The 27564-nt window shown below is 45.8% G+C and overlaps 1 protein-coding gene across 1 annotated transcript in view; it reads left to right on the forward strand.

Moving 5' to 3' along the window:
• Positions 1–27564, forward strand: part of LOC115203470 (leucine-rich repeat serine/threonine-protein kinase 1) — a 121921-nt gene that overhangs the window by 78264 nt on the left and 16093 nt on the right. Inside the window, exons 26-33 of the mRNA XM_029768168.1 lie at positions 166–329; positions 11957–12154; positions 12331–12470; positions 12739–12876; positions 19610–19804; positions 21512–21663; positions 22916–23033; positions 26633–26749. Of these exons, the coding sequence (XP_029624028.1) occupies positions 166–329; positions 11957–12154; positions 12331–12470; positions 12739–12876; positions 19610–19804; positions 21512–21663; positions 22916–23033; positions 26633–26749 (1222 nt within the window). The remainder of the gene's footprint in view (positions 1–165; positions 330–11956; positions 12155–12330; positions 12471–12738; positions 12877–19609; positions 19805–21511; positions 21664–22915; positions 23034–26632; positions 26750–27564) is intronic.

A 27564-nucleotide genomic window follows, 5' to 3' on the forward strand; every position in this document is an offset into this window, starting at 1 on the left:
GTACTCTATGAGGTATACATAGTATCATGTACTCTATGAGGTATACATAGTATCATGTTCTGTATGGTGTTTTTGTGTTATTGGTTGTTTCTGTAGAAGAACCAGCTGGAGTGTGTTTATTGTGTGTGTGTGTGTGTGTGTGTGTGTGTGTGTGTGTGTGTGTAGGTTGTTCCTAGAGAAGGCCCAGTTGGAGTGTAGTGAGGAGGAGAGTGATATCCTGGGCCAGGGGGGCAGTGGAACTATCATCTATAGAGCCTGTTACCGTGGCCAACCAGTCGCCATCAAACGCTTTCACTTCAAGAAGTGCAGGCAGCAGACCATCAGCAGTGGTACAGGTAACACACACACACACACACACACACACATTCCCTTGGAGTCACACACACGTGTGAACACACACACACAGGTATATTTGCATACCGTTAAAGTTTTTACAATAGAACATAAATAAGTAACTTGCAGGTAGGTGGACATCGTAGAAAGGTCCAGTTCTTCTATGATAAGATATACTTCATGGCCAAAAGTATGTGGACACCTGCTCGTCAAACATCTTTCTAAAATCATGAGCATTAATATGGAGTTGGACCCCCCTTTGCTGCTATAACAGCACTCTTCTGGGAAGGCTTTCCACTAGATGTTGGAACATTGCTGTGGGGATTTGCTTCCATTCAGACAAGAGCATTAGTGAGGTTGGGCACTGATGTTGGGTGATTAGGCCTGGCTTGAAGTCGGCGTTCCAATTCATTCCACAGGTGTTCGATGGGGTTGAGGACAGGGTCATGCTGAAACTGGAAAGGGCCTTCCCCAGACTGTTGCCACAAAGTTGGAAGCACAGAATCGTCTAGAATGTCATTGTATGCTGTAACGTTATGATTTCCCTTCACTGGAACTAAGGGGCCTGAACCATGAAAAACAGGCACTATGCATTTTCCTGGCATCCGCCAAACCCATATTCATCCGTCAGACTGCCAGATGGTGAAGTGTGATTCATCACTCCAGAGTCCAATGGCGGCAAGCTTTACACTACTCCAGCCGACGCTTGGCATTGCGCATGGTGATCTTAGGCTTGTGTGGGGCTGCTCACCATAGAAACCCATCTCATGAAGCTCCTCACGAACAGTTCTTGTGCTGACGTTTCTTCCAGAGGCAGTTTGGAACTCTGAAGTGAGTGTTGCAACTGAGGACAGACGATTTTTACTTCCTACGCGCTTCAGCACTCGGCGGTCCTCTTCTGTGAGCTTGTGTGGCCTACCACTTCACGCCTGAACCATTGTTGCTCCTAGATGTTTCCACTTCACAATAATAGCACTTACAGTTGACCGGGGCAGCTCTAGCAGGGCAGAAATTTGATGAACTGACTTGTTGGAAAGATGGCCTCCTATGACGGTGCCACGTTGAAAGTCACTGAGCTCATCAGTACAGGCCATTATACTGCCTGTACTGTCTGGTGATTGCATGGCTGTGTGCTCGATTTTATACACCGGTCAGCGCAACGGGTGTGAAGTGGTGTCCACATACTTTTGGCCATGTAGTGTATACCTACTCTCTCTCACGCTACCACTGGCTCTAAGCCAGCTTTCAACAACTGGAACTGTTTTTTTTTTGTGTGTGTGTGTGTGTGTGTGTGTGTGTGTGTGTGTGTGTGGATATCCTTGAGTTATCGTCTCTCTCTTTAAGGGCCTTGTTCATGGAACGATATTGCAGCTCTTAATCCTGATATCTATTTTCTCATCCTGACCCTGTTCCCTCCTCTATATCCTCTCTTCTCTCCTCCCCTCTTTTTACGCCTTCCATCACCTCTTCATCATCTGTCTCCTCTCTTTGTTTCCTTCTGTCTTCTCTGTATCCCTGACAGTGATAAAAGCTATCTCTCTGCAGGCTCTGAGGATTCCTCATGATCTTCTCTTCCCATCTGTTCATCCCTCTCATCCCCTGTCCTTTTCTCTTCCCATCTAATTTCTGCTCCTGTCTTCTCTATCTCCCCAGGCTGTGATAAGGACTGTCTGGGTGTGTCCCAAATGACTCTCTATTCAGAGCCCTATGGGCCCTGATCTGACCTAGTGCACTGTAAAGGTACTAGGGTTCCATTTGGGACACCCTCTCTCTCTTCAGGATAAGAGCGCATCATCATCTATCACCCTGGTGCTGCTCTCCTCCCTCCTCTCCTCCCTCCTCTCCTCCCTCCTCTCCTCACTCCTCTCCTCACTCCTCTCCTCACTCCTCTCCTCACTCCTCTCCTCCCTCCTCTCCTCTCCTCACTCCTCTCCTTACTCCTCTCCTCCCTCCTCTCCTCACTCCTCTCATCCCTCCTCCCTCCTCTCCTCACTCCTCTCCTCCCTCCTCCCTCCTCTCCTCACTCCTCTCCTCACTCCTTTCCTCCTCTCCTCACTCCTCTCCTCCTCTCCTCACTCCTTACTCCTCTCCTTCCTCCTCCCTCCTCACTCCTCTCATCCCTCCTCCCTCCTCTCCTCACTCCTCTCCTCCTCTCCTCACTCCTCTCCTCCTCTCCTCACTCCTCTCCTCACTCCTTACTCCTCTCCTCCCTCCTCCCTCCTCTCCTCACTCCTCATCCCTCCTCTCCTTACTCCTCTCCTTACTCCTCTCCTCACTCCTCTCCTTACTCCTCACTCCTCTCCTCACTCCTCCCTCCTGTCCTCCTCCTCACTCCTCTCCTTCCTCCTCTCCTCACTCCTCTCCTCCCTCCTTTCCTCACTCCTCTCCTCCCTCCTTTCCTCACTCCTCTCCTCCCTCCTGTCTTCCTCCTCACTCCTCTCCTCCCTCCTCTCCTTTACTCACTCCTCCTCTCCTCACTCCTCCCTCCTCTAATCCCTCCTCTCCTTACTCCCCTCCTTACTCCTCTCCTCCCTCCTCTCCTTTCCTCACTCCTCCTCTCCTCACTCCTCCCTCCTCTAATCCCTCCTCTCCTTACTCCCCTCCTTACTCCTCTCCTCACTCCTCTCCTTCCTCCTATCCTCCCTCCTTTCTTCACTCCTCTCCTCCTCTCCTCACTCCTCACTCCTCTCCTCCCTCCTGTCCTCACTCCTCTCCTCCCTCCTGTCCTCACTCCTCTCATTCCTTTTCTCCTGTCTCCTCTTTCTTTCCTCTCCGCCTTGTCCATAGCAGAGGTTGAATCATCTCTCTCTCTTTCTTTCCCTTCTCGTCTTCTTGTCCCTTACACAGCCTTTTCTCTCACATTCCTGTATTTTGTACTTGTACTGACATTATCATGAGTCAATGGAGATCTGTGATAGGGTTGCATCACCAGGGACTCAGTGGAACTGCTACTCACGACGTCCTGCTCCATGGAATAACAAAATGCTGACTCGTCATTTCCGTGTTCGGCCAGTCAGCACATTTTGTTTATAATATTTCAGTCCATTTACGAACCTGTGCGTGCGTGCGTGCGTGCGTGCGTGTGTGTGTGTGTGTGAGAGAGAGAGATACAATCGATGTGATCGAGGCCAAATGGTTTAATGTCCCAGGGACAGGAGATGCTCAATAATCACTTGTATTTCCCTGTTGTTTACAATCGAATTACGTTCTGATAGTATCAGTCAAGCGGTCAAATTCAATCAACAGCCCGCCCCCCCCCCGAGAGAAGCAGTTCATTCCTCAGCGTTCGAAAGAGACCCCACCCCCTATCTTTGCCATTATCACTTATGTGACAGCATGGGAAGTGCCATTGAGGGCTATCTCCATTTAAAAGTAGTCAATTTCTTCTTTTACTCATATGTGTATTGGCGGTTTGTAAATAAACTGAAAAGGTGCATACCGCCACCTACTGTGCTGGACTGTGTATAGTCTGAACAGGTATAAAGCCAAGGTTACCACCTGCAGTACTGGACTGTGTATAGTCTGAACAGGTATAAAGCCAAGGTTACCACCTGCAGTACTGGACTGTGTATAGTCTGAACAGGTATAAAGCCAAGGTTACCACCTGCAGTACTGGACTGTGTATAGTCTGAACAGGTATAAAGCCAAGGTTACCACCTGCAGTACTGGACTGTGTATAGTCTGAACAGGTATAAAGCCAAGGTTACCACCTGCAGTGCTGGACTGTGTATAGTCTGAACAGGTATAAAGCCAAGGTTACCACCTGCAGTGCTGGACTGTGTATAGTCTGAACAGGTATAAAGCCAAGGTTACCACCTGCAGTACTGGACTGTGTATAGTCTGAACAGGTATAAAGCCAAGGTTACCACCTGCAGTACTGGACTGTGTATAGTCTGAACAGGTATAAAGCCAAGGTTACCACCTGCAGTGCTGGACTGTGTATAGTCTGAACAGGTATAAAGCCAAGGTTACCACCTGCAGTACTGGACTGTGTATAGTCTGAACAGGTATAAAGCCAAGGTTACCACCTGCAGTGCTGGACTGTGTATAGTCTGAACAGGTATAAAGCCAAGGTTACCACCTGCAGTGCTGGACTGTGTATAGTCTGAACAGGTATAAAGCCAAGGTTACCACCTGCAGTGCTGGACTGTGTATAGTCTGAACAGGTATAAAGCCAAGGTTACCACCTGCAGTACTGGACTGTGTATAGTCTGAACAGGTATAAAGCCAAGGTTACCACCTGCAGTGCTGGACTGTGTATAGTCTGAACAGGTATAAAGCCAAGGTTACCACCTGCAGTACTGGACTGTGTATAGTCTGAACAGGTATAAAGCCAAGGTTACCACCTGCAGTGCTGGACTGTGTATAGTCTGAACAGGTATAAAGCCAAGGTTACCACCTGCAGTACTGGACTGTGTATAGTCTGAACAGGTATAAAGCCAAGGTTACCACCTGCAGTGCTGGACTGTGTATAGTCTGAACAGGTATAAAGCCAAGGTTACCACCTGCAGTGCTGGACTGTGTATAGTCTGAACAGGTATAAAGCCAAGTTTACCACCTGCAGTACTGGACTGTGTATAGTCTGAACAGGTATAAAGCCAAGGTTACCACCTGCAGTGCTGGACTGTGTATAGTCTGAACAGGTATAAAGCCAAGGTTACCACCTGCAGTACTGGACTGTGTATAGTCTGAACAGGTATAAAGCCAAGGTTACCACCTGCAGTACTGGACTGTGTATAGTCTGAACAGGTATAAAGCCAAGGTTACCACCTGCACTGCTGGAATGTTTGCTCAGATCAGGAGTAGCCTATAATTAATTGGCTGACCCCTCCTGCAGACCAGGATATAATTCTGCAATCCAATTGACTACTTAAAAATGGTGAAACCCATAAGGGTGCTGCCAATGTTAAAACGGGCTTTGTGGCAAGGGTTCACTCATAAAGGCCTCCTGAAGGCCAGACGAGGGGTTCACTCATAAAGGCCTCCTGAAGGCCAGACGAGGGGTTCACTCATAAAGGCCTCCTAAAGGCCAGACGAGGGGTTCACTCATAAGGCCTCCTAAAGGCCAGACGAGGGGTCACTCATAAAGGCCTCCTAAAGGCCAGACGAGGGGTTCACTCATAAAGGCCTCCTAAAGGCCAGACGAGGGGTTCACTCATAAAGGCCTCCAAAGGCCAGACGAGGGGTTCACTCATAAAGGCCTCCTAAAGGCCAGACGAGGGGTTCACTCATAAAGGCCTCCTAAAGGCCAGACGAGGGGTTCACTCATAAAGGCCTCCTAAAGGCCAGACGAGGGGTTCACTCATAAAGGCCTCCTAAAGGCCAGACGAGGGGTTCACTCATAAAAGGGGGGGGCCTCCTAAAGGCCAGACGAGGGGTTCACTCATAAAGGCCTCCTAAAGGCCAGACGAGGGGTTCACTCATATAAGGCTTCCTAAAGGCCAGACGAGGGGTTTCACTCATAAAGGGCCTCCTAAAGGCTAGACGAGGGGGTTCACTCATAAGGCCTCCTAAAGGCCAGACGAGGGGTTCACTCATAAAGGCCTCCTAAAGGCCAAGACGAGGGTTCACTCATAAAGGCTTCCTAAAGGCCAGACGAGGGGTTCACTCATAAAGGCTTCCTTAAGGCCAGACGGAGGGGTTCACTCATAAAGGCCTCCTAAGGCCAGACGAGGGGTTCACTCATAAAGGCCTCCTAAAGGCCAGACGAGGGGTTCACTCATAAAGGCTTCCTAAAGGCCAGACGAGGGGTTCACTCATAAAGGCCTCCTAAAGGCCAGACGAGGGGTTCACTCATAAAGGCCTCCTAAAGGCCAGACGAGGGGTTCACTCATAAAGGCTTCCTAAAGGCCAGACGAGGGGTTCACTCATAAAGGCCTCCTAAAGGCCAGACGAGGGGTTCACTCATAAAGGCTTCCTAAAGGCCAGACGAGGGGTTCACTCATAAAGGCTTCCTAAAGGCCAGACGAGGGGTTCACTCATAAAGGCTTCCTAAAGGCCAGACGAGGGGTTCACTCATAAAGGCCTCCTGAAGGCCAGACGAGGGGTTCACTCATAAAGGCCTCCTAAAGGCCAGACGAGGGGTTCACTCATAAAGGCCTCCTAAAGGCCAGACGAGGGGTTCACTCATAAAGGCTTCCTAAAGGCCAGACGAGGGGTTCACTCATAAAGGCCTCCTAAAGGCCAGACGAGGGGTTCACTCATAAAGGCCTCCTAAAGGCCAGACGAGGGGTTCACTCATAAAGGCCTCCTAAAGGCCAGACGAGGGGTTCACTCATAAAGGCCTCCTAAAGGCCAGACGAGGGGTTCACTCATAAAGGCCTCCTAAAGGCCAGACGAGGGGTTCACTCATAAAGGCCTCCTAAAGGCCAGACGAGGGGTTCACTCATAAAGGCCTCCTAAAGGCCAGACGAGGGGTTCACTCATAAAGGCCTCCTAAAGGCCAGACGAGGGGTTCACTCATAAAGGCCTCCTGAAGGCAGACGAGGGGTTCACTCATAAAGGCCTCCTGAAGGCAGACGAGGGGTTCACTCAGCAGGGTGATAGATGGTGATGCTATCTGATCCTCAATAATGCTTCTTATAATTGGCTTTGTCACAATGTGTTTCCCAGCAGCTTAGATCTAAGCCACAAAGTGCCAGCAGATAATACAGCCATTCCCTAGGTAAGAAGAGATCATAAGATATGAGATTAAAGGGGCATCATCTAAAATGAAGCCCCCTTAAGGAAACAAGGCGAATTGCAACAACGCAGTCTGAATTCAGACAACTCTCCCCCCTCCCCCACAACCTCAGTGGAGACTTGCTTTTGAGTCGACTTTCAGTTTTGTCCACAAGCATCAAACAGCTGAAAATACTATGTGTCATTATTGAAAAGACATTTCGCAGCGATTTTAGATGGTACATAAACTGAAATTAAGCGAACATTGTAGGTTTTTAGCAACCAGGAAATGGCAGCGCGATATCTACATGTTCAATCGTGAGGAGATGATCACACGTCTGAGTGATGCTGATCGAAGAGAGGGAGGGTGCAGCCTTCCAATTTGACAACAAAAGACAGGCCAGCTTTGGTTGAAAAATAGGAAGGCTGCACCATAGAATGCAATTTTGCATCAGAATGCATTTTTTTTTTTGTATATATATCACTTTTTTTATATTGTGAAACACTATCCTTCCACACTTAAGGCAGATATATTAAGGACATTTTCTGAAATGACAATGCTGAACTTCCACCTACACACAACCATGTTGAAATACCAGCCTATATCCTGTGTTCATACAGGCGTTACAGAGGGGATATTTGTGCAGTTTAGCGTTTACAAACGTGACTGGAGAGTAAAGTACCCACTATCCCATGTCTCCAGAGACCATTATCTACATGTAATTCCAAACAACATCCAAACGTTATCCTTTCACCTTCCTCTGATGGAGAGGACGTTGGACAAACGTTATCCTTTAATCTCTGTCTGATGTGACAGAACAGTGATATACTGTAGGAGTAGTCAGCATTACCCTACTCCCACACTGAGAAAATAGACCATCCATCTCCCCAGTCCTGTCTCTCTCTCCTACCACCATCTCTCTCGCTTCCAGCCTTCTCCCTCTCTTTTGTCTGTCTTTTCCATTCCTCTCTTTTTCCTCTAGCCCTCTCGCTCTCTCTCTCTCTCTCTCCCTCTCTCTCCCTCGCTCTCTCTTTTCTCCCTCGCTCTCTTTCTCTTCTCCTTCTCCCTCTCTCTCTTTTATCCCTCTCTCTCTCTCTGTCCATCCCCCCACTGAAATAACCCTGTTGATCTGACTGGACCAAGGGGTCAAACTCTATTGTTCCAGTCTAGTGACTCTAGCCCAGGTCGGACATGCTGCACTGTAGTAGTAAAGATTAGTTTATTAGCCTCCAAAGAGCAATTTGCTTTGCAGCAAGTGGTCAAAAGCCATACAGACATCAAGCTGTATATGTAACAGTATATCTTCCTTTCCTGTCTGCCCCGAGCTGGGCGTGATCCAGGGATCTGCTATGCTGTATGTAGGACGGTGTAGAGCAGAGGTCAACAGGCGGCCCACTGGCCAAAACCGGCCAGCAAACTGATTTAAATCTGTCAAATCACCAGGAATTCAACAAAAATATATACTGCTCAAAAAAATAAAGGGAACACTAAAATAACACATCCTAGATCTGAATGAATGAAATAATCTTATTAAATACTTTTTTCTTTACATAGTTGAATGTGCTGACAACAAAATCACACAAAAATAATCAATGGAAATCCAATTTATCAACCCATGGAGGTCTGGATTTGGAGTCACACTCAAAATTAAAGTGGAAAAACCACACTACAGGCTGATCCTACTTTAATGTAATGTCCTTAAAACAAGTCAAAATGAGGCTCAGTAGTGTGTGTGGCCTCCACGTGCCTAGATGACCTCCCTACAACGCCTGGGCATGCTCCTGATGAGGTGGAGGATGGTCTCCTGAGGGATCTCCTCCCAGACCTGGACTAAAGCATCCGCCAACTCCTGGACAGTCTGTGGTGCAACGTGCCGTTGGTGGATGGAGCGAGACATGACGTCCCAGATGTGCTCAATTGGATTCAGGTCTGGGGAACGGGCGGGCCAGTCCATAGCATCAATGCCTTCCTCTTGCAGGAACTGCTGACACACTCCAGCCACATGAGGTCTAGCATTGTCTTGCATTAGGAGGAACCCAGGGCCAACCGCACCAGCATATGGTCTCACAAGGGGTCTGAGGATCTCATCTCGGTACCTAATGGCAGTCAGGCTACCTCTGGCGAGCACATGGAGGGCTGTGCGGCCCCCCAAAGAAATGCCACCCCACACCATGACTGACCCACCGCCAAACCGGTCATGCTGGAGGATGTTGCAGGCAGCAGAACGTTCTCCACGGCGTCTCCAGACTCTGTCATGTCTGTCACATGTGCTCAGTGTGAACCTGCTTTCATCTGTGAAGAGCACAGGGCGCCAGTGGCGAATTTGCCAATCTTGGTGTTCTCTGGCAAATGCCAAACATCCTGCACGGTGTTGGGCTGTAAGCACAACCCCCACCTGTGGACATCGGGCCCTCATACCACCCTCATGGAGTCTGTTTCTGACCGTTTGAGCAGACACATGCACATTTGTGGCTTGCTGGAGGTCATTTTGCAGGGCTCTGGCAGTGCTCCACCTGCTCCTCCTTGCACAAAGGCGGAGGTAGCGGTCCTGCTGCTGGGTTGTTGCCCTCCTACGGCCTCCTCCACGTCTCCTGATGTACTGGCCTGTCTCCTGGTAGCGCCTCCATGCTCTGGACACTACGCTGACAGACACAGCAAACCTTCTTTCCACAGCTCGCATTGATGTGCCATCCTGGATGAGCTGCACTACCTGAGCCACTTGTGTGGGTTGTAGACTCCGTCTTATGCTACCACTAGAGTGAAAGCACCGCCAGCATTCAAAAGTGACCAAAACATCAGCCAGGAAGCATAGGAACTGAGAAGTGGTCTGTGGTCACCACCTGCAAAACCACTCCTTTATTGGGGGTGTCTTGCTAATTGCCTATAATTTCCACCTGTTGTCTATTCCATTTGCACAACAGCATGTGAAATGTATTGTCAATCAGTGTTGCTTCCTAAGTGGACAGTTTGATTTCACAGAAGTGTGATTGACTTGGAGTTACATTGTGTTGTTTAAGTGTTCCCTTTATTTTTTTGAGCAGTGTACAATCATTCCATACCTTGATTACACTGAGACACCATCACGTCTCTTTTTTTATTCCTGGAAATACTTGAGAATATATATTTAGGAAATCTGTTCCCAAGTATTCCCACAAATAAAAAAGAGACATGGTGGAGTCTCAATGTAAAAAAACAACAATATTTTTGGGCTTAGTTGTGGTCAGTTTGTAGTGTTCAAATTCTTATGATTATTTTCCGTCTTCCCAACCATTCGCTCTGACAAAAATCGTCCCGTTGCTGAATCTAGTTTCCAACCCCGGTGTAGAGGTTGAGTACAGCCAGAAACCTAATACTTCTCATTAGCCTTTATAGAAAGAGAGAGGGACCCCAGCACAGCAGGCACCTGTAACCAAAACCATTAACACACACATGTCAACACATATATATATATATATATATATATATATATATATATATATATATATATACACACACACACACACACACACACACACACACGTCAACACACACACACGTGAACACATGTACACACACACGTCAACACACACACACACACATCTATTAATGGACTATCAGTATTTTGGTAAACAGCTGAGGGTCTGGAGAAATATAACCACTCATGTTATAAGTTACATTACTCAAGAATCAATGGTTATATTTCATACATTTTGGTCCAAAAAGAGATGTACCAATCCCAGATGTTCTCTGTTAAAGAGGCCACGACAGCCCCTCTCTCTGGCCCGCACCATTAACACGGCTAGGGGTGTAAATCTGTCCCCGGTAACTGGAACCATGGTTTTTTCATCTGGTTTTGTAAGCTCTGCCCATGTCCAGAGCCACACAGAGGGACTACATGAATACTTTTACAAATCTATCTGTCAATTTTATGATTTTATGATTTCAAGCAGCATTTACGTTCCAAAGTGGATCTTCATGTTTTGATGCATGTTTTAACTCCATGTTTGACTCCAGCCACCCAAGTCATAGACTGTTCTCTCTGCTACCACACGGCAAACAGTACTGGAGCGCCAAGTCTAGGTCCAAAAGGCTCCTTAACAGCTTCTACCCCCAAGCCATAAGACTGCTGAACAGCTAATCAAATGGCTACCTAGATTAGCATTGCCCCCCCCCCCCCCCCCCCCTGCTGCTACTCTCTGTTATTATCAATGCATAGTCACTTTACCCCTACCTACATGTACATTTTACCTCAATGACCTGGACTAACCTGTATCCCCGCACATTGACTCAATACCAGTACCCCCTGTATAAAGCCTCCTTATTGTTATTTTATTGTTACTCTTTTATTTTTTTACTTTAGTTTATTTAGTAAATATTTTCTTAAGTCTTATTTTTCTAAACTGTATTTTTGGTTAAGGGCTGGTAAGAATTTGGTGCATATGACAAATAAAATGTGATTTGATGTGTGACTGTTAACTTTCCTCTCCTCCCTTCCTGACCCACACCCCCCTCCTCTCCTGACCCCACCCCCCTCTCCTGACCCCATCCCCCTCTCCTCACCCCTCCCCCTCCTCTCCTGACCCCACCCCCCTCTCCTCACCCCTCCCCCCTCCTCTCCTGACCCCACCCCCTCTCCTCACCCCTCCCCTCTCCTCACCTCACTCCCCTCCTCCTCTCATGACACCACCCCCCCACTCCCCTCCTCCTCTCCTGACCCCCACCTCCTTCTCCTCACCTCACCCCACTCCCCTGCTCCTCTCCTGACCCCACTCCCCTCCTCCTCTCCTGACCCCACTCTCCTCTCCTGACCCCACTCCCCTCCCCCTCTCCTCACCCCACTCCCCTCCTCCTCACCCCACCCCCCTCTCCTCACCCCACTCCCCTCCTCCTCTTCTGACCCCACCCCTCTCTCCTCACCCCACTCCCCTCCTCCTCTTCTGACCCCACCCCTCTCTCCTCACCCCACTCCCGTCCCTCCACCAGACACCATGATGAAGCACCTTCAGTCCATGGACGCGTGCCGGAGCTTCTCAGAGTTCCGCCAGGAGGCCAGCATGCTCCACTCCCTGCAGCACCCGTGCATCGTGCCCCTGGTGGGAATCAGTATCCACCCACTCTGCTTCGCCCTGCAGCTGGCTCCCCTGGGCAGCCTCAACATTGTGCTGGAGGACAGACATAAAGGTATGAAGAGGTAGAAAGAGAGAGAGACAAAGACTGACACACCAGACAGGGAGAGAGACGGCGAGAGAGAGAGAGATCCACAGCTAGAGAGATCCCCAATGCTGAGAATCTTCTCTACTCAAGTTATGAAAACATTTTAAACTTGCCCTTTTAACTCCACCCCCTCTCCCCATCAGGCTCCAGGTACATGCCTCTGGGTCACATGCTCACCTTCAAGGCAGCCTATCAGATCGCAGCGGGGCTGGCCTACCTGCACAGGAAGAACATCATCTTCTGTGACCTCAAGTCAGACAACATCCTGGTGTGGTCCCTGGAGGTAGGTGATTAGTATGAAGGGCAGAATTCCAAATCGACCCCTAGCCACTATGTCTGGTTTGTTCAATTCCAGTCCTGGAAAGCCAAAACACTTCAGTTTTTTTGTTTTTACCTGGTAGTTAAATGCACTCACCTGGTGTCCCAGGTCTGAATCAGTCCCTGATGAGAAGGAGAGGATGAAAACCAGAAGTGTTTTGGCCCTCCCAGTAGTAACAATAGTGTTGCATGTTTGTGTGAAGTTGGCGTAATCCTTCTTTGCCTCATCCTAGGTGTGTGACCCGGTGAATATCAAGCTGTCGGACTACGGCATCTCGCGCCAGTCCTTCCACGAGGGGGCACTGGGGGTGGAGGGCACGCCAGGGTACCAGGCCCCCGAGATACGCCCAGGCATCGTTTATGATGAGAAGGTAGATGATTAGAAGGTCTATGGTGGCAGGTAACCTAGCAGTTAAGAGCGTTGGGCCAGTAACCGAAAGGTCGCTGGTTCGAATTCCTGAGCTGACTTGTTGAAAAATCTGTCAAGGTGCTCTTGAGCAAGGCACTTAACCCTAATTGCTCCTGAAAGTCGCTCTGGATAAGAGCGTCTGCTAAATAACTTGAATGTCAATGTGTAATGTAAGGTAGTGCCTACCACACCTGGGGTCAACTACATACATATATTACACACAAATACTTAATCTGTACTTGATTTACTCTGCCTGGTACAAAGGAACCAATGGAATAGTCCCAATAGGGACTCACTACAATCTTCAAACTGTCTTTATTTGTTCTATAGGTTGTTCTTTTAGTATAACATACAACTGTATGCCTATTTATGTCTGTGTGGTGGTATTTTTTTATATTTTATTTTACCTTTATTTAACTAGGCAAGTCGGTTAAGAACAAATTCTTATTTTCAATGACGGCCTAGGAACAGTGGGTTAACTGCCTTGTTCAGCTCAGGGATTTGATCTTGCAACCTTTCGGTTACTAGTCCAATGCTCTAACCACTAGGCTACCTGCCCTATGTGGCAATTGTACTGACCAACATTTCCTTGTATTTAGGCTAGTGCTGTTGACTGTAGGGTAATGTTACTGACTGTATCATTTAGGGTAATGTTAATGACTAACATTTAGGGTAATATTACTGACTGTATCATTTAGGGTAATGGTACTGAATATCATTTAGGTACCCCCGACGGCATTGCACGTACCTCAGTTTGGGAATACCTGCCCTAAATGATAGTCACATTTTTATAAAATAAATTAAAAATAAATATATTTATTTTGTATTTTTGTTTTGGGGAAGAAGAAAAAATCTTCACATTTTCAAACAGTCCATTTATATTTTCCAACGGGGCTATACATTTGGGTAAGGTTTTTTTTCTCACCTGAGTAGCCTCGTTTCACTGCCAAAAAATGTAATTGAACTATCTAGTGTTCAGCGAAATACAACACAATGTCATATACAGGTAGCCTAGTCAAATAATTAACATCCAATGACATTAACCGTTACTCTCTCGCAGGAATTCCACTAACGGTCCATATGTATCCAAACGTAGCTGCTGCTCATTTCCGTTTACTCTAAAATGTATAAATGGCTAAAAAAACGTAAGGCCGGCGTCCATAGAGACGCATACCAGCAGTACTACACCTGCACCTGTCGACGACACAAGTTGTTCTGCTTCCATGAGCACATCCAATGCTAGCATCAGTAATTCTACATTTGTTGTTAGTCCAGCTAGCATGGACACTGACAGTTGTGAATCTGATGCAGCCGAAGAGCTACTGCCCCCTTATCCAGGAAAGCACCGAACAACAGAATGGGGCGTTGGACCATCGAAGAGGTGCAAATATGATGAGAACTACATTGATTTGGGGTTCTCTTATATTGGGAGTAGTGCCTTTCCTCAGCCACAGTGTGTTATATGTGCAAAAGTACTATCTCACAACTCGATGAAACCTTCACTCTTGCGCAGACATTTAGAAACAAAACATGCCAATTTGAAAAATAAGCCATGGGAGTTTTTGGAGTGAGAATTAAGATGACTTTCATGTATAAAAGTAACAGATACCATTAATAAGAAGGGGCTAGAAGCATCTTATATGGTGAGCTACCGAGTGGCTAGGACAGGCAAGTCCCATGCTATTGTGGAGGACTAAATTGTTCCTGCTACCGCAGATATGGCTGGGACAATACTGTGGGAAAAGGCCAAAGAAACTATACAGACAATGCCTTCATCAAACAACACTTTCACGACGCGTCAGTGACATGGCAGGAGATCTTTTGAAACAATTACTGCTTCGCATACAAGCCAGTGAATTCTATGCGTTACAGCTGGATGAGTCAACAGACATGGCGGGCCTGGCACAGCTCCTGGTATATGTCCGTTACGTTTATGGGGGGTCAATTAAGGAAGACATCCTCTTCTGCAAACCACTGGAAACCAGGACAACAGGAGAGGATATTTTTAAAGTACTGGACAGCTTTGTGACATCAAATGGACTTTGGTGGTCAAGATGTGTTGGTATCTGTACTGATGGCGCAAAAGCCATGACAGGGAGACATAGTGGAGTGGTAACGTGCGTGCAAGCAGTTGATCCCGACACCACTTGGGTACACTGCAGCATCCACCGAGATGCTCTTGCTGCCATGGGAATGCCTGACAGCTTGAAAGACGTTTTGGACACTACAGTGAAAATGGTTAACTTTGTTAAAGCAAGGCCCCTGAACTCTCGTGTATTTTCAGCACTATGCAATGATATGGGCAGCGACCATGTAAAGCTTTTACAACATAAAGAAGTGCGCTGGTTGTCAAGGGACAAAGTATTGACACGTTTTTTTTAATTGAGACGAGCTTAATGTTTTCTCTACTGACCATAATTTTCACTTGTTTGACCGCTTGCATGATGACGAGTTCCTCACACGACTGGCCTATCTGGGTGATGTTTTTTCTCGCCTGAAAGATCTGAATCTAGGATTACAGGGACTCTTCTCTGTCTGCATTAACAAGGACAACACACAGGTCTTTCTATCATTGTATGATTTTTTTTTGTGTGCAAATGAACTCAAGCTTACGGACAATGTTAAATGTGATATAACGAAGCACCTGAGTGAGTTGGGTGCGCAATTACGCAGGTACTTTCCCGAGACGGATGACACAAACAACTGGATTCGTTATCCCTTTCATGCCCTGCCTCCAGTCCACTTACCGAGAGCCTCATCCAAATTGCAACAAGTGGTTCTGTGAAAATTTAATCAGAAGCCACTGCCAGATTTCTGGATTGGGCTGCGCTCAGAGTATCTTGCCTTGGCAAATCACGCTGTTAAGACTCTGATGCCCTTTGCAACCACGTACCTACAGTATGTGAGAGTGGATTCTCGGCCCTCACTAATATGATAACTAAATACAGGCACAGACTGTGTGTGGAAAAGAATTTAAGACTGAGACTCTCTCCAATACAACCCAACATTGCAGAGTATGTGCATCCTTTAAAGCATACCCTTCTCATTAACCTGTGGTGAGTTATTCACAATTTTTGATGAACAAATAAGGTTTTATATGTAAGATGGTTAAATAAAGAGCAAAATTATTGATTAAGATTACTATTTGTGCACTGGTCCTATAAGAGCTTTTTGTCGCTTCCCACGAGCCGGGTTGTGACAAAAACACACTCATTCTTATGTTTAAGACATGTATCGTATAGTGTGTGTGTGGCAGGCTTACAATGATGGCAAAAAACAACATTTGAGAGTGCGCTGACCCTGGTGCTTGAGGGGGTACTCAGCTGGAGGTTGAATGTTTGAAGGGGTACGGGACTATAAAAACTTTGGGAACCACTGATTTAGGGTAACGGTACTGACTATCATTTAGGGTAATATAACTGACTATCATTTAGGGTAACGGTACTGACTATATCATTTGCTGTAACATAACTGACTGTATCATTTAGGGTAACGGTACTGACTGTATCATTTGCTGTAACATAACTGACTGTATCATTTAGGGTAACAGTTCTGACTATCATTTGCTGTAACATAACTGACTTATATTGACATGATTTCTTTAATTCCATGCAGTATCTATATACACTGAGTGTACAAACCATTCAGAACACCGTCCTAATATGGAGTTGCACCTCCCCATCCGTTTTACTCTCAGAACAGCCTCAATTTGTCAGGGCATGGACTCTACAAGGTGTCGAAGCGTTCCATAGGGATGCTGGTCCATGTTGACTCCAATGCTTTCCACAGTTGTCAAGTTTTCTGGATGTCTTTTGGGTGATTGACCATTCTTGATGAACACGGGAACTGTTGAACGTGAAAAACCCAGTTCTTGCAGTCCTTGACACAAACCAGTGCACCTGGCACCTACTACCATACTTGTTCAGAGGCTGTTAAATATTTTGTCTTGCCCAGTCACCCTCTGAATAACACACATACACAATCCATGTCTCAACTGTCTCAAGGCTTAAAAATCCTTCTTTAACCTGTTTCCTCTCCTTCATCTACACTGATTAAAGTGGTTTTAACAAGTGACATCAATAAGGGATCATAGCTTTCACCTGGATTCACCTGGTCAGTCTATGTCATGGAAGGAGCAGGTGTTCTTAATGTTTAGTCCACTCAGTGTACACCTATATAATTACTAGGTCCCTATGTTACACCATATACATATCCTGTTTTATGTGGGTATGCGGTCCTCAGAGAAAAGGACTTGTGTGGATTTATGGGAAGGTGGCTGTGTTGTTATGACTGGTCACTTCCTCTTTTGGACATGTCACGTTAGTGTCTGATTAGTAACATGTGTCTGATTAGTAACGTGTGTCTGATTAGTAACGTGTGTCTGATTAGTAACGTGTGTCTGATTAGTAACGTGTGTCTGATTAGTAACGTGTGTCTGATTAGTAACGTGTGTCTGATTAGTAACGTGTGTCTGATTAGTAACGTGTGTCTGATTAGTAACATGTGTGCTGCTGCAAGTGAAATGTAAGGAAATGAGATGTGTGTTTTACTGTGCAGTATGTCTGGGTACCATATTTTTACACAGTATGTGTCCATACAGCATGTAGAGTGTATCATTTACCACATGTCTATGACTAAGTCATCCATTCCCTAATGCCTGTATGAGTGTACTGGACGTACAGTAATATCCCATAGCCTACCCGTCTGAGGTGAAGTGTTCCCGTAAATGACAAGTTTCTTGTGGAATATATTCTATAGTATACTGGAATTTACTCAACTTGCCCTCTATGTTGGTTAGGTGGGCAATTAGCTCCTGCTTTTTCTGCTCATTAGCCAATCATCTCTCGTCCTGATATGAATTATCCAATTAACTCTCCCTCTGTGGTTGCTCATCAGGCAATCGACTCCCAGTCTGATATGTATTATTCAACCATGAATTAGCCAACTACGGTATGAAGCCAACCAACCAACTCTGTCTCTGTGTACTTTAATCCTATGGGCTTTTATGTCCTCATTTTAATGAGCCTTTCCAACATGGCTGTCTACCATCTCTGGGCTCCACTCTCTCTAGGGGGTCTGGGCTGGCTTAGCAGGGCTTTTAAGTGGTTTGACGCACACACACGCACACACTGGTTTGACTGTTTTTGTCGGGGGTTAAATCGCCTATAACCCTCCAACTAAATTGAACATCCTCTCAAAGGGAAGTAAGAGGTGACTTTAAACTCTGACCCTGTTCTGCTGTTCTCAGCCAATCATGTCCCTCCTGCCATACATTAATCCTTTTTGGTTCCTCTTTGATTTAACTTCAAATGAGGTTTCAGGATGTAGTTATTGTAATACTGCAGGAAGAGATGGAGAGGAAAGAAAGTGACTAAAATGGAAAGACAGAGATGGAGAGAGTAAAATGGAAAGACAGAGATGGAGAAAAAGCGAGAGATGGCGAGAGGGAGAAAGAGCTGGAGAGATGGAATACCAGACATTCTGTGTACTTAACTAATCTATAAACGGGGTATAGATAAATAGTGTGTAATATAATAGTATAATATTCAACAACCCATATTTTCTTTGGCAACATTGGATTTCCGCTGTCATACCAATGCTAGAGATTGATGACAGACAGAGAATGTACCATAGAGAATATACCATGACCCTTCCTGTAGCCCCTCTGACTCCGAGTTCCACGGACGTTGAGGATTCTCAGAATAGTTGCCAAGTGATGTCATCGTGGCGAGGAGCCAGGACTGCTACCGTAACGCTAACAGAGCGTGGAAACTCACCACTCCGGTGCATTTTGGCCCCATCTGTCTGCGCTGCGTTAAATAAACCCTGGGAAGAAAGCCACAGTGGGCTGTTCATCTCAAGCTCATGGCCATTCATAGAAAGGAATTCAACTTGGACTATTTCTTGGACTGAAAATATGCTGTTTTGTGTTCCATCACCAAGCTGAATGGCCTTCATAGATAACATTAGTCTGACTATTACAATGGGATGACTTGTGTGTGTGTGTGTGTGTGTGTGTGTGTGTGTGTGTGTGTGTGTGTGCATTTCAATTCAATTGAAGAAGCTTTATTGGCATAGAAACGTACATTGCCAAAGCAATTAAATCAATATAGAAATATATACACTGACTGTACAAAACATTAAGAACACCTTTCTAATATTGAGTTGCAACCCCCATCCTCAATTCGTCGGAGCATGGACAACAAGGTGTCAAAAGCGTTCCACAGGGATGCTGGTCCATGTTGACTCCAATGCTTTCCACAGTTGTGTCACGTTGGCTGGATGTCTTTTGGATAGTGGACCATTCTTGATACACAAAGGAAACTGTTGAGCATGAAAAACCCAGCAGCGTTGCAGTTCTTGACACAAACTGGTGTGCCTGGCACCTACTACCATACCCTGTTCAAAGGCACTTAGATGTTTTGTCTTGCCCATTCACCCTCTGAATGGCACACACACAATCCATGTCTCAATTGTCTCAAGGCTTAAAACTCCTTCTTTAACCTGTCTCCTCCTCCCCATCTACACTGATTTTTGAAGTGTTTTTAACAAGTGACATCAATAAGGGATCATAGCTTTCACCTGGTCAGTCTATGTCATGGAAAGAGCAGGTATTCTTAATGTTTTGTACATTGTGTATATAACATATTAAATCAATCTCCCATTCTCTTTCTCTCTTTCACTCACTCACCCAGGTGGATATGTTCTCGTATGGGATGGTTGTGTATGAGTTGCTGTCAGGTTGTAGGCCTGCGTTGGGCCAGCACCAGCTCCAGATAGCTAAGAAGCTGTCTAAAGGCATCCGTCCCACCCTTGGAAACCCAGAGGAAGTCCAGTTCCACTGTCTGCATGGCCTGATGATTGAGTGCTGGGACACTAAGCCTGAGAAGGTGAGGGGCTGTGTTTGCTGGGACGCCAATACACTTTTCACACTAGTGAGCCAAGCTGTGCTGGCTTGGATATGCTCTTTTTAAAAAGGAAAGTGTGATGACTAATCCGCACCACTATAATGCTATCATGCTATCATGCTGTCTTTCATATGTCTAGATGTGTATTAACAACTGATATTGCAATGCTCTGTGGCTTACAGCAGGGATTGTCAACTAGATTCAACTTATTTTCTTAAGTGGATAGTCAGGGGGCCGGAAACATAACTACAAATAATTTGTAGACTTCAAGTTGACAACAAGAAGCCCAAACAGATATAATGTTTGACTAAAACTTAATAATTTCAAACCTTGCTTACATTTGTATACGATCACATATACAATACATGACCAAAAGTATGTGGACACCTGCTCATCGGCATTAATATGGAGTTGGACCCCCCCTTTGCTGCTATAACAGCCTCCACTCTTCTGGGAAGGCTTTCCACTAGATGTTGGAACATTGCTGCGGGGACTTGCTTCCATTCAGCTACAAGAGCATTAGTGAGGTTGGGCACTGATGTTGGGTGATTAGGCCTGGCTTGAAGTCGGCGTTCCAATTCATCCAAAGGTGTTCGATGGGGTTGTGGTCAGGGCTCTGTGCAGGCCAGTCAAGTTATTCCACACCGATCTCCACAAACAATTTCTATATGGAACTTGCTTTGTGCACAAGGACATTGTCATGCAGTTGCCACAAAGTTGGAAACACAGAATCATCTAGAATGTTGTTGTATGCTGTAGCGTTAAGATTTCCTTTCACTGGAACTAAGGGGCCTAACCCGAACCATGAAAAACAGCCCCAGACCATTATTCCTCCTCCACCAAACTTTACAGTTGGCACTATGCATTCGGGCAGGTAGCGTTCTCCTGGCATCTGCCAAACCCAGTTTCGTCCGTCGGACTGCCAGATGGTGACGTGTGATTCATCACTCCGAAGAACGCGTTTCCACAGCTCTAAAGTCTAATGGCTCCAGCCGACGCTTGGCATGGTGATCTTAGACTTGTGTGCGGCTGCTCGGCCATGGAAACCCATTTCATGAAGCTCCCAACGAACAGCTCTTGTGCTGACGTTGCTTCCAGAGGCAGTTTGGAACTCAGTAGTGAGTGTTGCAACCGTGGACAGACCATTTTTATGTGCTACACGCTTCAGCACTCGGCGGTCGTTCTGTGAGCTTGCGTGGCCTACCACTTCACGGCTGAGCCGTTGTTGCTCCTAGACGTTTCCATTTCACAATAACAGCACTTACAGTTGCCTGGGGCAGCTCTAGCAAGGCAAACATTTGACGAACTGACTTGTTGGAAAGGTGGTATCGTAAGACGGTGCCACATTGAAAGTCACTGAGCTCTTCTGTAAGGCCATTCTACTGCCAATGTTTGTCTATGGAGATTGCATGGCTGTGTGCTCGATTTTATACACCTGTCAGTAATGGGTGTGGCTGAAATAGCCGAATCCACTAATTTGAAGGGGTGTCCACATACATTTTTATATACAGTACAGTATATCTCTCTATTATGCATGGGAATACTTGGGGCTGATTTGCTGGTGTTTTTACAGTCTTTTGTGTCCAACATTCTTTTTGCTCAGATAAAATCACCAATCCACTGGCCACCAATTGGGGAACCCTGGCTTACAGTATGACATAGTGACTGTGTGTCTCTCTCTTGATCCAGAGGCCCCTGGCCATGCAGTGTGTGAGGCAGATGCAGGAGCCCAGTTTCCCATGTCTGAGGTACCTGCTGGCCTGTGACACACACTCCCAGCTCTTCCTGTCCCACTTGCAGGGACACAGCGCTGTCTTCTGGGACGGGGACAAGGACGACAGGTTGGTTTCTCTTTGTGTTGATTTCAGAGGTTTTCCTGGGCCAAAAAGTCTCAGTGTAGACTTCCTGAGGATCTGAGGGTGTATTTACCAATTTGTAAGTCGCTCTGGATAAGAGCGTCTGCTAAATGACTTAAATGTAAATGTAATGTAAATGTATTTAAGCTGCTTATGCTTGGACTATCTTATAAAGAGCAGTGGAGGCAGAACACACACACACACACACACATACTCTGCACATACCTCTCTGAGAGTAACACACACACACTCCTGTCCTGTAATAAAGATCCCAGGTGGAAAGTAATTGCTTTAGTGTTGCTCTCCCCCTGTGTGTGACTGTGTGTGCTTAGGGACTGGGAGATAATCTCACTACGATAAAGGCAGCTTTCATCGCTCCATACAGGTGGTGCTAATGACTGCTGTTGCCTGCAGCTGTCCTGCTGTTAACCCCATAGAGATCCTTTGTAATTCTAATACCCCCTCATAGAGGTATTGCGCCAGGGCTTCCAGCATGGGAACCGACCATGAGAATGACATGATAATTGTTAGCAGGTACTACTCCGCCAGGGGAAGAAGGAGAAAGATTGAATACTGTCCTAACTCTGTGTCAGGGTAACACGGTTAAATGGTGTGTATTGTCTCGGTATGACTTGCTGGACTACTGTGTGTGTGTGTGTGTGTGTTCTAGATACTCTGCGATAGTGAATGTGTGTTGTCTTATAGGAACTACAGTGTGATAGTGAATGTGTGTTGTCCTATAGGAACTACAGTGTGGTAGTGAATGTGTGTTGTCCTATAGGAACTACAGTGTGATAGTGAATGTGTGTTGTCCTATAGGAACTACAGTGTGGTAGTGAATGTGTGTTGTCCTATAGGAACTACAGTGTGATAGTGAATGTGTGTTGTCCTATAGGAACTACAGTGTGATAGTGAATGTGTGTTGTCTTATAGGAACTACAGTGTGATGGTGAATGTGTGTTGTCTTATAGGAACTACAGTGTGGTAGTGAATGTGTGTTGTCCTATAGGAACTACAGTGTGGTAGTGAATGTGTGTTGTCCTATAGGAACTACAGTGTGGTAGTGAATGTGTGTTGTCCTATAGGAACTACAGTGTGATAGTGAATGTGTGTTGTCCTATAGGAACTACAGTGTGATAGTGAATGTGTGTTGTCCTATAGGAACTACAGTGTGATAGTGAATGTGTGTTGTCCTATAGGAACTACAGTGTGATAGTGAATGTGTGTTGTCCTATAGGAACTACAGTGTGGTGAACGTAGAGAAGGGTCAGGTAGAGGTGAAGAGGATGCCGTGTCCAGGAACCAGGCTGAGCTGTCAGATGAAGATGGACAACACCTTATGGACCGCCACAGAGGTTGGCCAAACAATCACTAACACTGGGGTTGCCCAAACAATCACTAACACTGGGGTTGGAGTTGGCCAATCAATCACTAACACTGGGTTTCCTATGGACATTAGAGTAGAATACTTATATTTATTCATACATGTTCTTTGCATCTGACAGTTTACTTAAATGTGAGTTTACATAAACACTGGGGGTGGGTTTGGCCAAACTATCCTTAACACTGGATTTACATTGCAAGTTTACAGTTTACATAGCCCTCTGTCGCAATGGAACTCAGCATGACATAAAACCTCAGGCATAAGCCTTCTTAGGTGGATTTCGTTATGTAACCAATGTACATGTTGACACCATGTCAGTACAATTGCTCTCCCCATACCATAAGTATGTTCATCTCTAGTCTAACCTGTGGCTTTGTAGTGTGTACGCTTAGGCTGAGTTTTGTTGCTGTCATGTTAACCTGGTGAAGCAGCGTAAAGTCTAGTGATAACATGTTTGGGGAGGGTCATTGGGAACTGCCAGGAATACACTGGTACTTATGGAATTAGGGTACATGTTAAAGAATAAATGGGTGTTTATATACAAAATGATCATTGGCAATATTTTTTAAGTATTGCTTTGCCCATGAAATGGAAGCTTATAACATTATCCACCTTGAGTAGATTATGTATATCTGTATACATTTAGTTTCTGTAAGTGTGTGATCGTGCGTGTACTGTACCAATCAAAAGTTTGGACACACCTACTCATTCAAGGGTTTTTCTTTATTCTTACTATTTTCTACATTGTAGAATAATAGTGAAGACGTCAAAACTATGAAATAACACATGAAATCATGTAGTAACCAAAAAAGTGTTAAACAAATCAAAATATGTTTTAGATTTTAGAATCTTCAAAGTAGCCACCCTTTGCCTTGATGACAGCTTTGCACACTCTTGGCATTCTCTCAACCAGCTTCAGCTGTAATGTTTTTCCAACAGTCTTGAAGGAGTTCCCACATGCTGAGCACTTGTTGGCTGCTTTTCCTTCACTCTGCGCTCCAACTCATCCCAAACCATCTCAATTGGGTTGAGGTCTGGTTATTGTGGAGGCCAGGTCATCTGATGCAACACTCCACCACTTTCCTTCTTGCTCAAATAGCCCTTACACAGCCTGGAGGTATATTGGGTCATTGTCCTGTTGAAAAACAAATGACAGTCCCACAAAGCGCAAACCAGATCTTCCTATTGGTGACCTTTATTCGTGGTTTCTTTGCAGCAGGCCTGATTCACACAGTCTCCTCTGAACAGTTGATGTTGAGATGTGTCTGTTACTTGAACTCTGTGAGGTGCAATCTGAGGTGCAGTTAAATGCTGATTTCTGAGGCTGGTAACTCTGACCTTATCCTTTGCAGCAGAGGTAACTCTGTCTTCCTTTCCTGTGGTAGCCCTCATGAGAGCCAGTTTCATCATAGCGCTTGATGGTTTTTGCAACTGCACTTTAAATTTTCCAGATTGACTGACCTTCATGTCTTAAAGTAATGATGGACAGTCATTTCTCTTTGCTTATTTGAGCTGTTCTTGCAATAATATGGACTTGGTCTTTTACCAAATAGGGCTATCTTCTGTATACCACCCTACCTTGTCACAACACAACTGATTGTCTCAAACGCATTAAGAAGGAAAGACATTCAACAAATTAACTTTTAACAAGGCACACCTGTTAATTGAAAAGCATTCCAGGAGACTACCTCATGAAGCTGGTTGAGAGAATGCCAAGAGTGTGCAAAGCTGTCATCAAGGCAAAGGAAGAATATATATTTGAAGAATCTCAAATATAAAATATATTTTGATTTGTTTAACATTTTTTTGATGTCATCACTATTATTCTACAAAGTAGAAAATAGTAAAAAAAAATTAAAAACTATGGAATGATTAGGTGTCCAAACCTTTGACTGGTACTGTATGTACAGTATGTTAGAAGTTTACATACACCAGCCAAATACATTTAAACTCAGTTTTTCATCATTCCTGACATTTAATCCTAGTAAAAATTCCCTGTCTTAGGTCAGTTAGGATCACCACTTTATTTTAAGAATGTGAAATGTCAGAATAATAGTAGAGAGAATGATTTATTCATCTTTTATTTTTTTCATCACATTCCCAGTGGGTCAGACATTTACATACACTCAATTAGTATTTGGTAGCATTGCCTTTAAATTGTTTAACTTGGGTCAAACGTTTTGGGTAGCCTTCCACAAGCTTCCCACAATAAGTTGGGTGAATTTTGGCCCATTCCTCCTGACAGAGATGGTGTAACTGAGTCAGGTTTGTAGGCCTCCTTGCTCACACACGCTTTTTCAGTTCCGCCCACACATTTTCTATAGGATTGAGGTCAGGGCTTTGTGATGGCCACTCCAATACCTTGACTTTGTTGTCCTTAAGCCATTTTGCCACAACTTTGGAAGTATGCTTTGGGTCATTGTCCATTTGGAAGACCCATTTGTGACCAAGCTTTAACTTCCTGACTGATGTCTTGAGATGTTGCTTCAATATATCCATATAACTTTCCCTCCTTATGATGCCATCTATTTTGTGAAGTGCACCAGTCCCTCCTGCAGCAAAGCACCCTCGCAACATGATACTGCCACCCCTGTGCTTCACGGTTGGGATGGTGTTCTTCGGCTTGCAAGCCTCCCCCTTTTTGGCCATAATGACCATAACGATGGTCATTATGGCCAAACAGTTCTATTTTTGTTTCATCAGACCAGAGGACATTTCTCCAAAAAGTACAATATTTGTCCCCATGTGCAGTTGCAAACCGTAGTCTGGCTTTTTTATGGCGGTTTTGGAGCAGTGGCTTCTTCCTTGTTCAGCGGCCTTTCAGGTTATATCTCGTTTTACTGTGGATATAGATACTTTTGTACCCATTTCCTCCAGCATCTTCACAAGGTCATTTGCTGTGGTTCTGGGATTGATTTGCACTTTTAGCTCCAAAGTACGTTCATCTCTAGGAGACAGAATGCGTCTCCTTCCTGAGTGGTATGATGGCTGCGTGGTCCCATGGTGTTTATACTTGCGTACTATTGTTTGTACAGATGAACGTGGTACCTTCAGGCATTTGGAAATTGCTCCCAAGGATGAACCAGACTTGTGGAGGTCTACAATTTGTTTTCTGAGGTCTTGGCTGATATCTTTAGATTTTCCCATGATGTCAAGCAAAGAGGCACTGAGTTTGAAGATAGGCCTTGAAATACATCCACAGGTACACCTCCAATTGACTCAAATGATGTCAATTAGTCTATCAGAAGCTTCTAAAGCCATTTTCTGGAATTTTCCATGCTGTTAAAAGGCACCCTCAACTTAGTGTATGTAAACTTCTGACCCACTAGAATTGTGATACAGTGAATTATATGTGAAATAATCTGTCTGTAAACAATTGTTGAAAAAATTACTTGTCACGCACAAAGTAGATGACCTAACTGACTTGCCAAAACTATAGTTTGTTAACAAGAAATGTGTAGAGTGGTTGAAAAACAAGTTTTAATGACACCAACGTTAAGTGTATGTAAAGTTCTGACTTCAACTGTACATGCACGTGTGTGTGTATTTACTTGTGTGTGTGTGTTCTAGGAGCAGGAAGTGTTCATCTACAGTCTAAAGGAGATGTGTCCACTGAGCCAGCCCCAGAAACAGATCTCCTGTCCTGCTATAGTCACCTGTCTGTTCCCCGTGCCCGCCAGAGACCAGGTAACTCTCCTGTTGTCACCTGTCTGTTCCCCTTGCCCGCCAGAGACCAGGTAACTCTCCTGTTGTCACCTGTCTGTTCCCCTTGCCCGCCAGAGACCAGGTAACTCTCCTGTTGTCACCTGTCTGTTCCCCTTGCCCGCCAGAGACCTGGTAACTCTCCTGTTGTCACCTGTCTGTTCCCCGTGCCCGCCAGAGACCAGGTAACTCTCCTGTTGTCACCTGTCTGTTCCCCTTGCCCGCCAGAGACCAGGTAACTCTCCTGTTGTCACCTGTCTGTTCCCCTTGCCCGCCAGAGACCAGGTAACTCTCCTGTTGTCACCTGTCTGTTCCCCGTGCCCGCCAGAGACCAGGTAACTCTCCTGTTGTCACCTGTCTGTTCCCCTTGCCCGCCAGAGACCAGGTAACTCTCCTGTTGTCACCTGTCTGTTCCCCTTGCCCGCCAGAGACCAGGTAACTCTCCTGTTGTCACCTGTCTGTTCCCCGTGCCCGCCAGAGACCAGGTAACTCTCCTGTTGTCACCTGTCTGTTCCCCTTGCCCGCCAGAGACCAGGTAACTCTCCTGTTGTCACCTGTCTGTTCCCCTTGCCCGCCAGAGACCAGGTAACTCTCCTGTTGTCACCTGTCTGTTCCCCGTGCCCGCCAGAGACCAGGTAACTCTCCTGTTGTCACCTGTCTGTTCCCCGTGCCCGCCAGAGACCAGGTAACTCTCCTGTTGTCACCTGTCTGTTCCCTGTGCCCGCCAGAGACCAGGTAACTCTCCTGTTGTCACCTGTCTGTTCCCCGTGCCCGCCAGAGACCATGTAACATACTGTACA

This window comes from Salmo trutta, chromosome 12 (assembly GCF_901001165.1).
Source record: "Salmo trutta chromosome 12, fSalTru1.1, whole genome shotgun sequence".
Lineage (NCBI taxonomy): Eukaryota > Metazoa > Chordata > Actinopteri > Salmoniformes > Salmonidae > Salmo > Salmo trutta.